General features: G+C 43.5%; 1 protein-coding gene across 1 annotated transcript in view; it reads left to right on the top strand.

Annotated features, from left to right (window-relative positions):
- LOC136144073 (phospholipid-transporting ATPase IB) overlaps positions 1-13,993 on the top strand; it is a 389,187-nt gene that overhangs the window by 270,524 nt on the left and 104,670 nt on the right. Inside the window, exons 30-32 of the mRNA XM_065901698.1 lie at positions 685-746; positions 2,284-2,340; positions 3,736-3,843. Coding sequence (XP_065757770.1) covers positions 685-746; positions 2,284-2,340; positions 3,736-3,843 — 227 coding nt within the window. The remainder of the gene's footprint in view (positions 1-684; positions 747-2,283; positions 2,341-3,735; positions 3,844-13,993) is intronic.

The raw sequence follows: 13,993 nt of genomic DNA, 5'->3' as shown, positions 1-13,993 counted from the left end.
ACATAGAAGTTGATGGAGAACATAAGTAGTGAATGTCCTCCAGAATTCTGAGTGCAGTCATCATGGACTCATTTTGTATCACATAGTTATCTCTGCTATTGGCCTACAATGCCAATTTAGCAAAAATTAAAGACAAATGGCAAATGAGCATGCAGAGACTGTCTAATACTAGCACCCACAGAAATAGATTTTTTGGTTGTTTAGTTGCTTAGTCATGTCCGACCCTTTGTGACTGATCCCAGGGACTGTAGGCCACTCTGTCCATGGGATTTTTCAGACAAGAATACCAGAGCGGGTTGCCATTTCCTTCTCCAGGGAATCTTCCCGACCCAGGGATTGAACCCACATTTCCTGCATTGGCAGATGGATTCTTTACCACTGAGCCACTAGGGAAACCCAGAGATAGATTAATATGGTTTTATTCTATTCCTTCTTCTAATAGACAAAGAGAAATTTTAATCTGTATGAAAAGTGGTTGGTTGGTTGGTTTGTTGGAAACCTGACTTTGTGTGTTTGCTTCATTTGGAGAAAATATAAGATGAAGAAATTCAGAGTTAGAAAGAGGAGGCATTAGAATCACAGATGATGTGACAAATGTAAATGTCTCTAAAGTTCTCTTTTTACATTCTGAGTAAAACAGACTGAAGCGCTCTACAGGTTGATTGTAACTTCTTTGTTTTTCAGATACTGTGCTGGCCAATGGTCATGCCACAGACTATTTATTTGTTGGAAATATCGTTTATACGGTAAGTTTACCTGTTTATTGAATCTTTCTTAGATGGCGCATGTGTGGGTTCTACCTCTCTGTCCCTTTGTATAAGGTCTTTGTCATCATTATTTCAAATCTCTGAAGTATATATTATAGATTCCTTAAAGATTGGGGGCAGGAGGAGAAGGGGACAACAGAGGATGAGATGGCTGGATGGCATCACCGACTTGATGGACATGAGTTTGAGTAAACTCTGGGAGTTGATGATGGACAGGGAGGCCTGGAGTGCTGCGATTCATGGGGTTGCAAAGAGTCGGCCACGACTGAGCAACTGAACTGAACTGAACTGAACTGAACTGAAAGACTGCAGCCTTGAAATTAAAAGACTCTTGCCCCTTGGAAGGAAAGCTATGATAAACCTAGACAGCATATGAAAAAGCAGGGACATCACTTTGCCAACAAAGGTCTGTATAGTCAAAGTCATGGTTTTTCCAGTAGTCATGTACAGATGTGAGAGTTGGACCATAAAGAAGGCTAAGCACCAAAGAATTGATGCCTTCCAAATGTGGTGCTGGAGAAGACTCTTGAGAGTCCCTTGAACTGGAAGAAGATCAAACCAGTCAATCCTAAAGGAAATCAACCCTGAATATTCATTGAAAGGGTTGACACTTTGGTCACCTGATGCAAAGAGCCAAGTCATTAGAAAAGACCCTGATGCTGGGGAAGATTGAGGGCAGGAGGAGAAGGGGATGACAGAGGATGAGATGGTTGGATGGCCTCACCAATTCAAAAGACATGAATCTGAGACAACTCCAGGAGATAGTGGAGGACCGGGAAGGCTGGTGTGCTGCAGTCCATGGGGTCGCAAATAGTCAGACACGACTTAACTACACAACAACAAGAAGCTCAAAATGGTTATAAAATGCTTACCTTGTATTTTAGTGAAGTTTATGCAAAATTCCCTGGTGGGAACTTCCCTGGTGGCTCAGAGGATAAAGCGTCTGCCTACAATGCGGAAGACCTGGGTTTGATCCATGGATCGGGAAGATCCTGTGAAGAAGGAAATGGCAACCCACTTCAGTATTCTTGCCTGGAGAATCCGATGGATGGAGGAGCCTGGTAGGCTACAGTCCACAGGATCGCAAAGAGTTGGACACTACTGAGCGACTTCACTTACTCACTTATGTAAAGTTCAGACTTCAGGACAAGGGATCAACAGACTTCCCTCAGTCTTTACATGAACATTTCACACCTACTTGTGAAAAATCAAAACAAGCAAAAAAAAAACCAAAAAACCTACATTGAGAGAAGGTGATTTCTCCCTAATCTTCCAAGCTAAAGAAAAGGGGGGAGAGCAATATTACTTATGAGAAGACAATCACTAAAGTGAGGACTTTTCTTAAAAGAAACCTGCCTGTAAGTTTCCTAAAACTTACCCCCAGGAAACTAGCTCCCAAGGTAGCACTTCCAAAGTCCAGCTGCTGGGAAGAAACTGTCCCTGGGGAGGATGTGGGGTTTCTCCTGGTTGAAAATACAAGGATAACACGTTTCCCAAATTCCGCTTTCTTTCACAGTATGTTGTTGTTACTGTTTGTCTGAAAGCTGGTTTGGAGACGACAGCTTGGACAAAAGTAAGTTTTCTATAGAATTATTAATATTTCTTTATCCAGTATAGATATTTTTGTATAGATCTTTTTAAAACCCAGGAAAACGGTAAGCAATGTCAAGCCACGGACTTTAAATTTTTGCATCTAAAAATTGTGGTTTGATCTTTATCAGGGCACATTTGCCATCCAAAGTTCCCTAATCATTTGCTAGGCTCTTAATACAACTCTAAGCTATTAACAGCTCATTTCAAATATGTATGCACATTATAAAATATATATATATATATATATATATATACATACAAAGAAAATACAGGACAAAAAGGTGAATTTTTAATTTCCATAATTTTACCACCAAGAGGTAGTTATTTTTAACATTTGCTGTATTATCTTCCAGACTTATTATCTGGAAGATAATTTTATTTTAATAAAATGAAGATAATTTATTTTAATAAGATGAAGCTTTACAGAACATAGAGTATTGTAGCCTTTTTTTCACTTAAAAATATATCAATATTTTACATGCTTTAAAATATGCTTCTGCAAAGTCGTAGTTCATGATTAAAGAGGATTGAGTTTTATCAAGATCCCATCACTTATTTAATCAATCCCCAATTTGGGGCATTTTTAGTTATCTCCAACTCTTGAGGGTTATGGCCAATGTTTCATGGTTGTCTCTGCTGTTTACAAAGGCTTCTAATTCTGTGCTGATTACATAAGAGAGGGGTGGGAGGTAAATATGGAAGCAGAGAATTGAGACAGAGACAATGAAGCCAGGTGAGGGGGGATGGTGGCTTAGCCTGGGGGTTAGAGCAGGCACTGAGCAGTGGTCAGATTTTTCAAAAAGCTGACAGAGGCTCATGATGGATTAGATCATGGAGGAAGTCAAGGATTATCCTATTAAGAGGACAAAGGAGAAGAAATTCACAACCCAGTAGATGCTCAGAGTGGTGTTAAGATATACGTCCATGCCAGGTTTCTTTTTAAGTTCTTTAGAAAAGAACAATTGAAGTCTCAGAATGATAAATAAAATGACCTTGGTCATTTTGTCTCTCCAGCACCCTCTTACTAGATGAACGAGGCCTTGTTTATTCAGACCAGGTTGTAATGCACACAAGTAAAGGATGGGCAGGATTCTGCTGGCACCATGGGGTGTGCCTAGGGGACCATCAGCAGTGGTGCAAAAAGCAGTTTCCTCTTCAGGGTGGTTTGGGGTCACTAGTTACTTAAATTCACTGTTAAATACTCTGAGCCAAGAAAATGAGAAAGATCAAACTCTCCAATGACCAGTGACTCATAGAAATCTTTCCATAAAGAAAAGTGGCATGGACCGAGGGCTCCTGCAGCGGGGCGGGGTCGGTCAGGTGGCTCCCAGGCCCGCAGATGGCCCTGTTGATGAGCGTCTGTTTCCTCCTGCAGTTCAGTCACCTGGCCGTCTGGGGAAGCATGCTCATCTGGCTGGTGTTTTTTGGCATCTACTCGACCATCTGGCCCACCATTCCCATCGCTCCAGACATGAAAGGACAGGTCAGTGCCACTAACTGTCAGTGGGCGTCCTGGGTCTCAGGGTGGGGATGAACTGCAGGACAGGCTGGTGTTGCCTGCTTCTGTCAACATGAATCTGGTGGGAAATAAACCACATCAGAACCCCTGGAAGAGGTTGTCCAGGCCACAGCAACGGCATTTGAAATGTTCACAGTTAGGTAAACTGTTGACATAATTCCTCTGACCTACCCAGCGCATCTGCATTTCCACAGTGAATTCTGTTCTCAGGTGTACGGTTCACAGACATGGAAAGTGGGAGATGATTTGAGTCATTCATGATTATATTGGTTGCAATTTTGATAGTGGTATTATTATGCTTTGAGTAGTTGACAATGTCACCTGTGAAAGAGAAATCTAACCACCTTATGAACCAGATCACTAGTTAACCAGAATTTTGCACTGTGCATCTCTTCATCGAGAGGCTGAGATAGAAGACCTTTACGCTCGTTTGTATTTTGTTTCATCTTTATTATCTCCGTCTAGTGTTTGCCATGGAGCCTTAAGATCTTAAGATCCCACAGGATGGGGTCTGGGGGGGATCTTGAAAGCCCTGGCTTCCAAACCCCTCAGTTTACAAATGAAGCTGTAAAACTTGCTTTCCAGGGAAATGTTTCAGGGTTTATAAGAGAATATGTGATTTGTGGGAAGGGACACAGAATGTCTATGAAGGAAGACATTGCATTCCCTGTTCTCTTTGCATTCAGACCCCTTGGGAGGTCTCCTTGCTGACCGTCCCTGGTTGGGCTTGTCCAGGTCAGCAGTCCTGGTGCCGGGGAAGCACCCCAGCTGTAGTCTGCTCCCCAGCTCTACCCGCCAGGCCTACCTTGTTTTGTCCCCACTTCCAGGCCCGGAGCACACCACAGGCCCGGGCAGCTGTTCGCAGGGGGCGTGCGCTGGGTCTGCTGAGGTTTGCTCTGGGTCATCCCCCCAGATTTGCACGAGGGTGTCTCCGGTCAGAACCAAGCATCGGAAGAGAGGGCTGTGGGTTGCAGGCTTCTTCTGGCTCCTGCCCCACACTGATGTATTATAGGGGCAGGCCCATGCATGGCACATCGGGCTGCTATCTTTACCTCGCTTACTCTGCATGAATGAACCAGAACTCGGGTCTCCCAGGTCTAGATACACGCCCGGCAACTGTTTACTGTGAGGTCATCGGGGTGGGCTGCTTGCCAGTTTTACTTGGTGAATCCACTGATGTACCCTCGGGGGCCTGGGACCTCCTCTGCGGTGCTGAGCAGGATGGACGTGTCCTAGAGGGGCGACTTGTGTGTCCCTGAGCACAGCTTTGCCTCCTGTAAGGCACCGGGACAAGCATATAACACACTTTTCAGGTCCTTCCCAAATCCAAACGGTATAAGAAGTTACAGAGCTGTGAATGAATCAAGAAGATCGTTGTGTAGCAAAACAAGCATTTCCCAGCAAAGATGCTTTGTACCCTTCAATCAGTCCTTTCTGTTCTTGAATTTTTTCTTTATTGGAGGATAATTGCTTTACAATATTGTACTGGCCTCTGCCACACATCTACATGAATCAGCCATAAGTATACATATGGTCCCTCCTTCTTGAAACCCAATCCCCAACCCATCCCACCCCTCTAGGTTGTCACAGTGCACTGGGTTGAGCTCCCTGCATCATATAGCAAATTCCCACTGGCTGTCTATTTTACACATGGTAGTGTATATGTTTCCATGGTACCCTCTCAATTTGTCCCACCCTCTCCTTCCCCGACTGTGACCACAAGTCTGTTCTCTGCATCTACATCTCCATTGCTGCCCTGCAAATAGGTTCATCAGTATCATCTTTCTAGATTCCATATGCATGGGTTAATTAAGCAAGAAAACTATCTATAATGGTGATCACTGGATAAGGCTTGGTGCCTAAAGTATCTGCTTCATGTTCTTGCCTTGTGGTTAAGGGTGAGTGTGGCCCAATAAACATTTCATTGGGGGGATTCGGGGCAGAGGACGATAAAAGGGACAGCAGCCAACTGCAGAGGACAATCTTCTAAATTAGAGAATGACAGCGGAAGGATGGAATCAGCTGACGGGTGACTGGTTGACAAAGACCCCTCCTTTGAAAGCCCCTCCCCAGAGAGATGTTCCAGTGAGCCCTCTGTGTTCACTGGCTCCAGTAACCCCAATTCAGATGTGCGTGAGTTAGGCTGGTCGCCAATTCATCAGGAGGTTGACCTTTGACATGTGGAGGGACCATTCACTGTGTAGTCCGAGTTGCATGTTCTTTTGTGTGGTTCAAAGGCTCAATGTAATGATGAAATTTCCATAGTTGGGGACATTCTGGAAAAAACCAGTGAGCTATTCCTGCCATCCAAGAACAAGGAATTTGTAATATCAAATCATGTTTCACTTAGATATAAGCTTTTTTTTTAGACATAAACTACATCATTTCAGCTTTTAGGTTGGTTGGTCTATTTCCATGAGGCAAAAGATGTTGTTCTGAAATCACCCGTTACTGGCTGAGTCCAAGGTTTTCATTAGACATGGAAGGCAATTTTACTGTAGTTTTCATGACCAGGGGCTGCTGGTTGGATAATCCACAGTCTGTGTTGAAAGGACTATTTCTTATCTCTGGTCTTGAAATTGAAAATATGGCCAAGTCACATCCATCCCTTTGGTGCTATGCTGGTCCTGTGGACTGAATGTTTGGGCCCCCCTCAAATTTGTGCTGAGGCCCTGAGCCCCTCTCCAACATGGAGGTGGGGCCTTGGGGAGGGACTAGAGATCAGATGAGCAGAGAGACAACCTGAGAGGCAGCTTGCTCGTTCTCTGCTGTGTGAAAACCTAAGGATCTAAAAATATATATATCTGAGTCACTTTGCTATACACCTGAAACTAACACAATATTGTAAGTCATCTGTCCTTCAATTTTTAAAAATGCCTGACAGACACAGCAAGAGAGGGAAAAAATAGATGCAAGAAAGAAGTTAGACATCTCCCACTCACCAGAGCCCAGCCAGGCTGGCACCCTGGCCTCAGATATCCAACCTCCAGAACAGGGAGAAATACATTCCTGCTGTTGAGAAGCCACCCACTTTGGGGTATTTTGTTACAGCAGCTCAAGCTGACTGAGACGGTTGGCCAAGGCTTTCGGGTGACAGTATTCTGGAAAAAAGACTGCATTTTAAAAATTATTGTTGTTATATTATTATAAGATTGTTTCTTGTGATTTTTATAAACCATGTTTTGTAGGTCATGGGCAGTCAGGTTTGGGCAATGAAACGCGGTTCTTTTGAGTTGTAAAATTAAACTAGTCTCTGAAGGCAAATGGCATTTCTTACCAGGAGTCAAAATAGAATTACCTGAGAGACATGCCTCCTCTTCTTGATCTTTCACTGATCAGTTATTTCCTCAAGCCTTTATAAATCGGAATATTGTGACTTAAACTCCCATTTCTTTTGACTAAGGAGTTTTAACATTTTATGGGTTCTTTTTCACTTTATTTTCAACATTCTATAGGTTCTTGAGGTGAAATTTCTTAGTAGGGTCCACTGACCACCTCCATCTGAACCATCTGGGCTGCTTGTTAAAATGACAGCCTCTTTCTCCACCAAAAAAATATGTACTTGGAATACACACACACACAGAATCAGAATCCGTGAGCATGCAGCCCCAGCCTCTGAATTGTGATAAATCTCCAGGCTATTCTTCTGTTTAAAGCTGGAGCACCCCTGCTCACCACACCTCAAATGTGACCCCTGACATTTAAGCCAGCCCTGGGGGTTCCTGGAGAAGACGGCGTCTGAGTTTCCGCAGCGGCCCTGCGTCTCTGAGCGGTGGGCCCGTGAGCGCCAGCAGGTGATGTGGCGTCTGCTCTCAACCCCACGCTCTAAGCAGCAGATTATACCCAAAGACATTACCTCGTCTGCCAGAGAAAAGTACTCCTCGCCGACTGCTCCTTGCTTTTCCTTTAAAGTCCTTTCCATGGCTAGTAAAGAGGGAAAGAAACCTTCACTTCAAAGCCGACAAACCGCTAACTCCGTCTGCAGTGCCAGGCTCCAGCAGCTTCTGGCAGAGGGCAGTCTTCTTTTTTTTAATCCAAACCCAGGAACGGGTTTACTATTGAGTTTTATATACACACTTTGTATACACAATGCAGATCCCAGTGAACTAAGAGTGAACGGGAAGGGGGAGTGGGTCTGGCTGCCTCAGTGCCATCCTTGAATCAAAGCATTAATTCCTCATCTTCCCTACACGCTGGCTTTCTCTGGACTTTGCAGCTGAGCAAGATCTCAGGCGCAGGCATTTTCTGTATAAATATTAAAAAAGGAATTTTGTTTCCAGGTGTTAAGAGGTACACCGAGAAGCGGGGTAAGGGCCATCTCTGCTCAGAACATTCCAGAATGTTTGTGTCAGGCCGAGGCTGGCCTGCGGGCCAGGAAAACCCATGTCCTCAGGTTAACTGTTGTGGCTTGGGACACCGCTGTTTGTCCCCAGCACCCACCTTCCCTCCCGCCTTTACTGAGGGGCCCAGTTCATATCCCATTCTGGCCCTCTTGGAAGAGCCCAGCCCCTCAGGGAGCCTTCCCACCCCTCAGTCCAGTGGGGAGCTTGTCCCCAACCCCATGCTGTCGTGCGTGGTTCAGAACCCTGAAGGGGGATGCAAGGAAACGTTCACCGGGGTTCCTGGCAAAGTTGCATGTCTGCTCCTGAAGCCCATCAGAGACTTGGTCTGCTCTAATGCACAGTGGGTAAGGTTGCCTGGACTTGCTTACCACTGGGAGAGATGCCAGCTCCAAAATCAAACTGCTGCTGTGAGAGAAGGAATAGAGACTGAAACCAGCAAACGTCTGTTACACGATTGTCCAGACAGCAGGTGCAGCAGCCTGGAAGGCCACCCCCGGTGCAGGCCTCCCCAGGAGCATCGCCCCGGGCTGCCTGGCCTCGGTGAGAGGCAGCTGTCAGCCTCCTGTGGAGGAACTTTCTCTTATGTTTGCAAGTATAAGGGCAACAAAGGAAACAGGTGATTTTTAAAAAGCAGTCATAAGGCTTTAATATCTCAAGTTCTATTTTACTCAGACTTAGGTATTTATAGATTTGTTTAAAGATTTTGTAAACAATTACTTGAGTGTTGCAATTATGAGTATTTTAGATGATAATATCCCAGAAACACCTAATGTGAATATCATAAAGTCATTGGAATTAATCTTTTAATGCAGCAATATTGAATAGAGTTGGTCCTATTTTTCCTAAATAACATATTTCAGGAGCCTGTGGCCTGACTAGGGTGAGACATGGTCATCCCAGTAAGGCAGGAAGTTCCATCAGTAGAAACTTGCCTCTTGGTTTGAAATAACTTCCTGGCACCTTCTTTGTACAGTGTACTTCTGTGTGGAACTTGGTCAAATTATCTGTTGAAGTCCAGTTTACATTTTGGTTTTCAGTTTGTTCATTTTGTGCAATAATAAGACTGACGTCCAAGGAGGAGCTTGCTGTTTCTAGATGGCATGATCTGAAAAAATAGCAATAGGAATAAAATTAAGAGGTTAAGGACTTTCTGGTTTTTATGTGTCTGGCCTCCAGGGTTCTTGCATTCATATACATTTACCTCTTGAAGGCTCCCTACACAAATCCCTGTCTGAGTTAGTCACTAGAACTGAAAAATAAATAAAGAAAACTATAACAAAAAGCTCTTCACTAACAAAAGGGAAATCAAAAACAGTCACTTGACCAGGGCTATCTAGATGAGTTCTCACTATAAATATAGGGCTATAAATATCTGGGCTCTAAAAATCAGAAAATTCAGGCATTAGAAAAGAGTTCTATCAGAAATTGGCTTTCAAAGTCATTACATGTCACGCCAAATTGTTTCTATTTTTCTTTTCCTGATTACCAAACAAGGAAGAAAGTGTGCTTTATAAAATCCATTTGCCCCTCAAAGTAATCCAGATTCTTCCCCTAAAGGAATGCGACCAGCACCCACTGGATCCTGGCTGCTTCCTACAGGGTCTGTGGGATCAACTGAGGTCTAGGTTAATGCGACCCAAATCAAACTTCTTTCCTATTCTCTGCAAATCCTAACAGTGAAAGTGGGATGTGAATTAAATTAGCCTCGTGCTTAAGATATCAATCAAGTCAGTTGTCCTTAAGAGCCATAATTGTGTTATTTCTGAGCCTTAGTTTTGTGAAGTATGAGAAGGAGATAATATGGGACTTCCGTAGTAGCTCAGTGGTAAAGACTTCGCCTTCCAGTGCCAAGTGGGGTGTGGATTCAATCCCTGGTCAGGGAGCTAAGATCCCACATGCCATGGGGCCAAAAAACCAAAATATAAAACAGTAAAAATACTGTAACAAATTCAGCAAAGACTTTTTAAAAATAGTCCACATCAAAAAATCTTCCTTGTCCTTCACCATCTCCTGGAGCTTACTGAAACTCATGTCCATCGAGTCGGTGATGCCATCCAACCATCTCATCCTCTGTTGACCCCTTCTCCTCCTGCCCTCAATCTTTCCCAGCATTGGGGTCTTTTCCAATGAGTAACAACAGATGATGTCTATTGAGAAAGTACTATGTCCCAGACAAAATATGCATCCAAATAAATATGCTCTGCCTGTGAAATTACATGTATAATAAATTAGCATTAGTTCATCTGATAATTCACTCTATAGCCATATGAACAGATAGGGGCTTAGAAAGAAAGAAACCAGCACCTTGGTCAGGCTGTGGAAGGTAGCCGGGGCTTCCTGAGTCCCCGGGATCTCAGGGTACGAGCCCCCACACACTGTCATTACGGTGAGCACCTAGGGCAATGCTTGGTGCAAACCAGGGATCAAATAGGTGCCAGTCATGTCTTAAAAACTTCTTAAAAATTTGGTTTTCTTAGATTGTATCTGACGTGACTTGTCCTGCAGTTTCAGAGAATTTTTCAAATATAAATGTAGAATTTCTACACAAAGTTCATATTTAAACAGCAATCGAGGACAAGGGGGTGACAGAGGATGAGATGGTTGGATGGCATCACAAACTCAATAGACATGAGTTTGAACAAACTCCAGGAGATAGTGAAGGACAGGGAAGCCTGATGGGCTGCAGTTCATGGGGTCGCAAAGAGTGGGACACGACGACTGAGCGACTGAGCAACAACTGCCTATGAGCCCTAGTCAAGCCAGTTTCAAACAATGGCCTTTTTCTAAGCACATTATAAAAAGCCGAAATTTTCTTAGCCCTGCTCTCTGCACCGTTCTCTCCATTCTGGAAGTTTGTTTTATTTTGGCTTCTCGTTTCAAGGATGCTGTGTGCTAATTCAAGACTGGATGGCTTTGATGCGAGTTCTTTTTCTCTGGGGTTAAAGGTCTGGTGTTGGTGTTGGCGTTTGCCATTCATTCTGATGTTAATTTTTAAAATATCTGTCAGCAAATTGAAGTACACATTACATGCTGATTTTGTTTGTTTGGAATATTTATCCTCCACAGTCACAGAGGATGTTTGATGTGGTTTTGAACTTTTCCTTTCTCCAAACATGTGGAAATGTGCGTGGGGAGCTCTGGGGTTGAGGTTCTCTTCAGGGATTGACTTCTTCTCAAACATCTGTGAAGGGAGATGCCTGTCTGGGGACCAGAGCTGTAGTTCTCCCCACCACCCACCAACATCCGGGTTCTTTAGGTTTATTCTATTTAAGAGATGGAGAGGTGCCTGAGAAAGACCAGCAGATAAAGGATTCGTGCAGGAGAAGATAGGTTGGGTTAGGCTAAGAAGAGAGAAAACAGGATCTCAGCACACTATTATACATGTACCAAGTTTCCCTGTTTTGTGCAAATGAGGATGCAAAGCTCTTATTGACAGCATCTCAGAGCACCAATAGTGGAAAGACTTAAAGCAGGTGAGAGCTTTAACTGTTGTTGCCATGGGTGCTACGAACTATCAGATGTTCATCGAAATCATATGCCTTTTGAGTCGGATTAGCCAGCTGTTGTTTTTTTTGCATTCCTTTGGCTAAAGGCAGGAGAAGAGGAGTCTAGGTTATCTGTGTCCATGTCTATAGGGCACTTTCATCCACATATTTTTTTAAGTAAAATTACCGCAGTGTGTTTTTTTCTTATTTTTTAAGATTTTTTATTATGGAAAATTTTAGACATACCATAATGTAAACACACGTAATTAGCATGGGACAGGGCTTCTCTTATGAGGAAATAGTCATTGAATTCAAAGTCTTACTTGATAGTACTGTGGGTCCATCCTAATCCAGCACCCTGTTCTCCTTTGCCTCCAACTTTGTTTTTTAAAAAAATCTATTAAATATTTTATGTATTTATTTTCCCCAATTTATTCCACTCTGCCACCTTTCGCTTTGATTAATCATAAATTTGTTCTCTATGTCTATGATTCTATTTCTATTTTGTGAATAGTTCATTTGTATCCATTTTATATTCTACATGTAAATGATAGTATATGGTATTTGTCTTTGACTTAGTTCAGTTAGTATCATAATCTCTAGGTTCGCCCACGTTGCTGCAGATGGCATTCTTTAGTTCTTTTTTATAGCTGAGTAATATTCCACCGTATACATGTACCACATCTTCTTCATTCATCTGTTGATGGATATTTAGGTCATTTCCATGTCTCGGCTATTGTGAATGGTGCTGCTGTGAACACTGGGGCTCAGGTATCCTTCCAGATTGTGCTTTTCTCTGGATATATGCCCAGGAGTGGGACTGCTGGATCATATGGTAGTTCCAGTTTTAGTTTTTTAAGGAACCACCACGCTGCTCTCCCTAGTGACTGCCCCAGTTTACATTCCCACCAACAGTATGTCAGGGATCCCTGGTCTTGATAAAGGATAGAAACAGAATGAAGTGTACATGTGGATGTGCTGGTCCTTCTCAGGGTGCTACAAACTATCAAGTGTTCATCAAAATCATATGCTTTTTGAGTTGGGTTAACCAGCCAGTGTGTTTGGCATTCCTTTGGCAATAGACAGAAAAAGAGAAATGGAGGCATCTTCCCCCACTCCACCCAGCGGCAGCATCTCCTCACCTGTCGCCTGCCCTACGTCCCTTTTCCCCTCCTCTGGTCCCAGCCCCCCAATCCCGTCCCCTCTTTCAGAACATGCACTCAAACAGTGCTGGTTCTACTGCTGCTCTGCCTCTGGGTCTGGACCCACCACCTAGGACTACTCAAGGAGGATCTTTGTCTCATGTACAATGGGATTGATTCAGGAACAGCGTGGTGTCCCACCAAGGCCACTTAGAGATAATTCAGGGATTATTTATAGAAACTAAGAGGGAAGGGAGGAGCTCTCTTGCTGCTGCATTTGTTATGTATTAGGGATGTCATCAGTCTCGAGATGCCATGGGCCACTGCCAAGAGAGTGTTTGACTGGGGATGAATCGAGCACAGAGGAAAGCCAAAGTGAGAGATGATGGCATTGAGTGTGCACCTGGATCAAGCTCTACCAGAAGCTGGAGTGATCTGTGAACTTCCAGATACATTAAATCAATGTATACCTATTTTTGCAGAAGAATGCAATTCAAGTTGGCTCTCTGTTACTTCTGAAAAGGGTTCTAATTAACAAAACAATTACTAAGTTACAGACACAAAGGATAAAATCAGCTGGGTCAAGCTAAGGTAAGGAGAACTCTTCCCTTCTGGGAAACTGGTTATGTTGTAGGAAAGCAGCTGGTGGATTTCCCTATTGTGCATCTTGCGTCGGCAGTCGGAGAGTCAGAGTACCAAGGGAATTTGCCTACTTCTGTGGATTTCCTATGCCCTTCTCCTGCCACGCACCGCCCCCCCCCCAAGAAAAAGAAGACATGAAGTGGTTGTTCAAAAATGAGATGGAAGGAAATAGAAGTTTTTCTAAGATGGGCCTCTTTCTCTGTGCAGCCAACAATTCAACATGGCTCAGAGTCACTTGGTCCTAAGCAATGCTGTCCTATAGAAATATTAATATAATGGGAGACACATTATAACTTTGAATTTTCTAGCAGCCCCATTAAAAAAAGGGGAAATGGAACAGGTTGTTAGCTTTACTAATATAGTTACCCCACCATTTCCAAAGTAGTATCACTTAAACATGTAGTTGACATTTAAAGAAATTGTTAAAGAGGTAATTTGCATTGCTGCACTAAATCTTTGCAAGCCAGCGTATATGTTGGACTTGGAGGGCATCCCAAGGCAG

Source organism: Muntiacus reevesi, chromosome 11, assembly GCF_963930625.1.
Source record: "Muntiacus reevesi chromosome 11, mMunRee1.1, whole genome shotgun sequence".
Lineage (NCBI taxonomy): Eukaryota > Metazoa > Chordata > Mammalia > Artiodactyla > Cervidae > Muntiacus > Muntiacus reevesi.
Note: the sequence above shows the minus strand (reverse complement) of the source record. Positions and strands in the feature narration are given on the sequence as shown.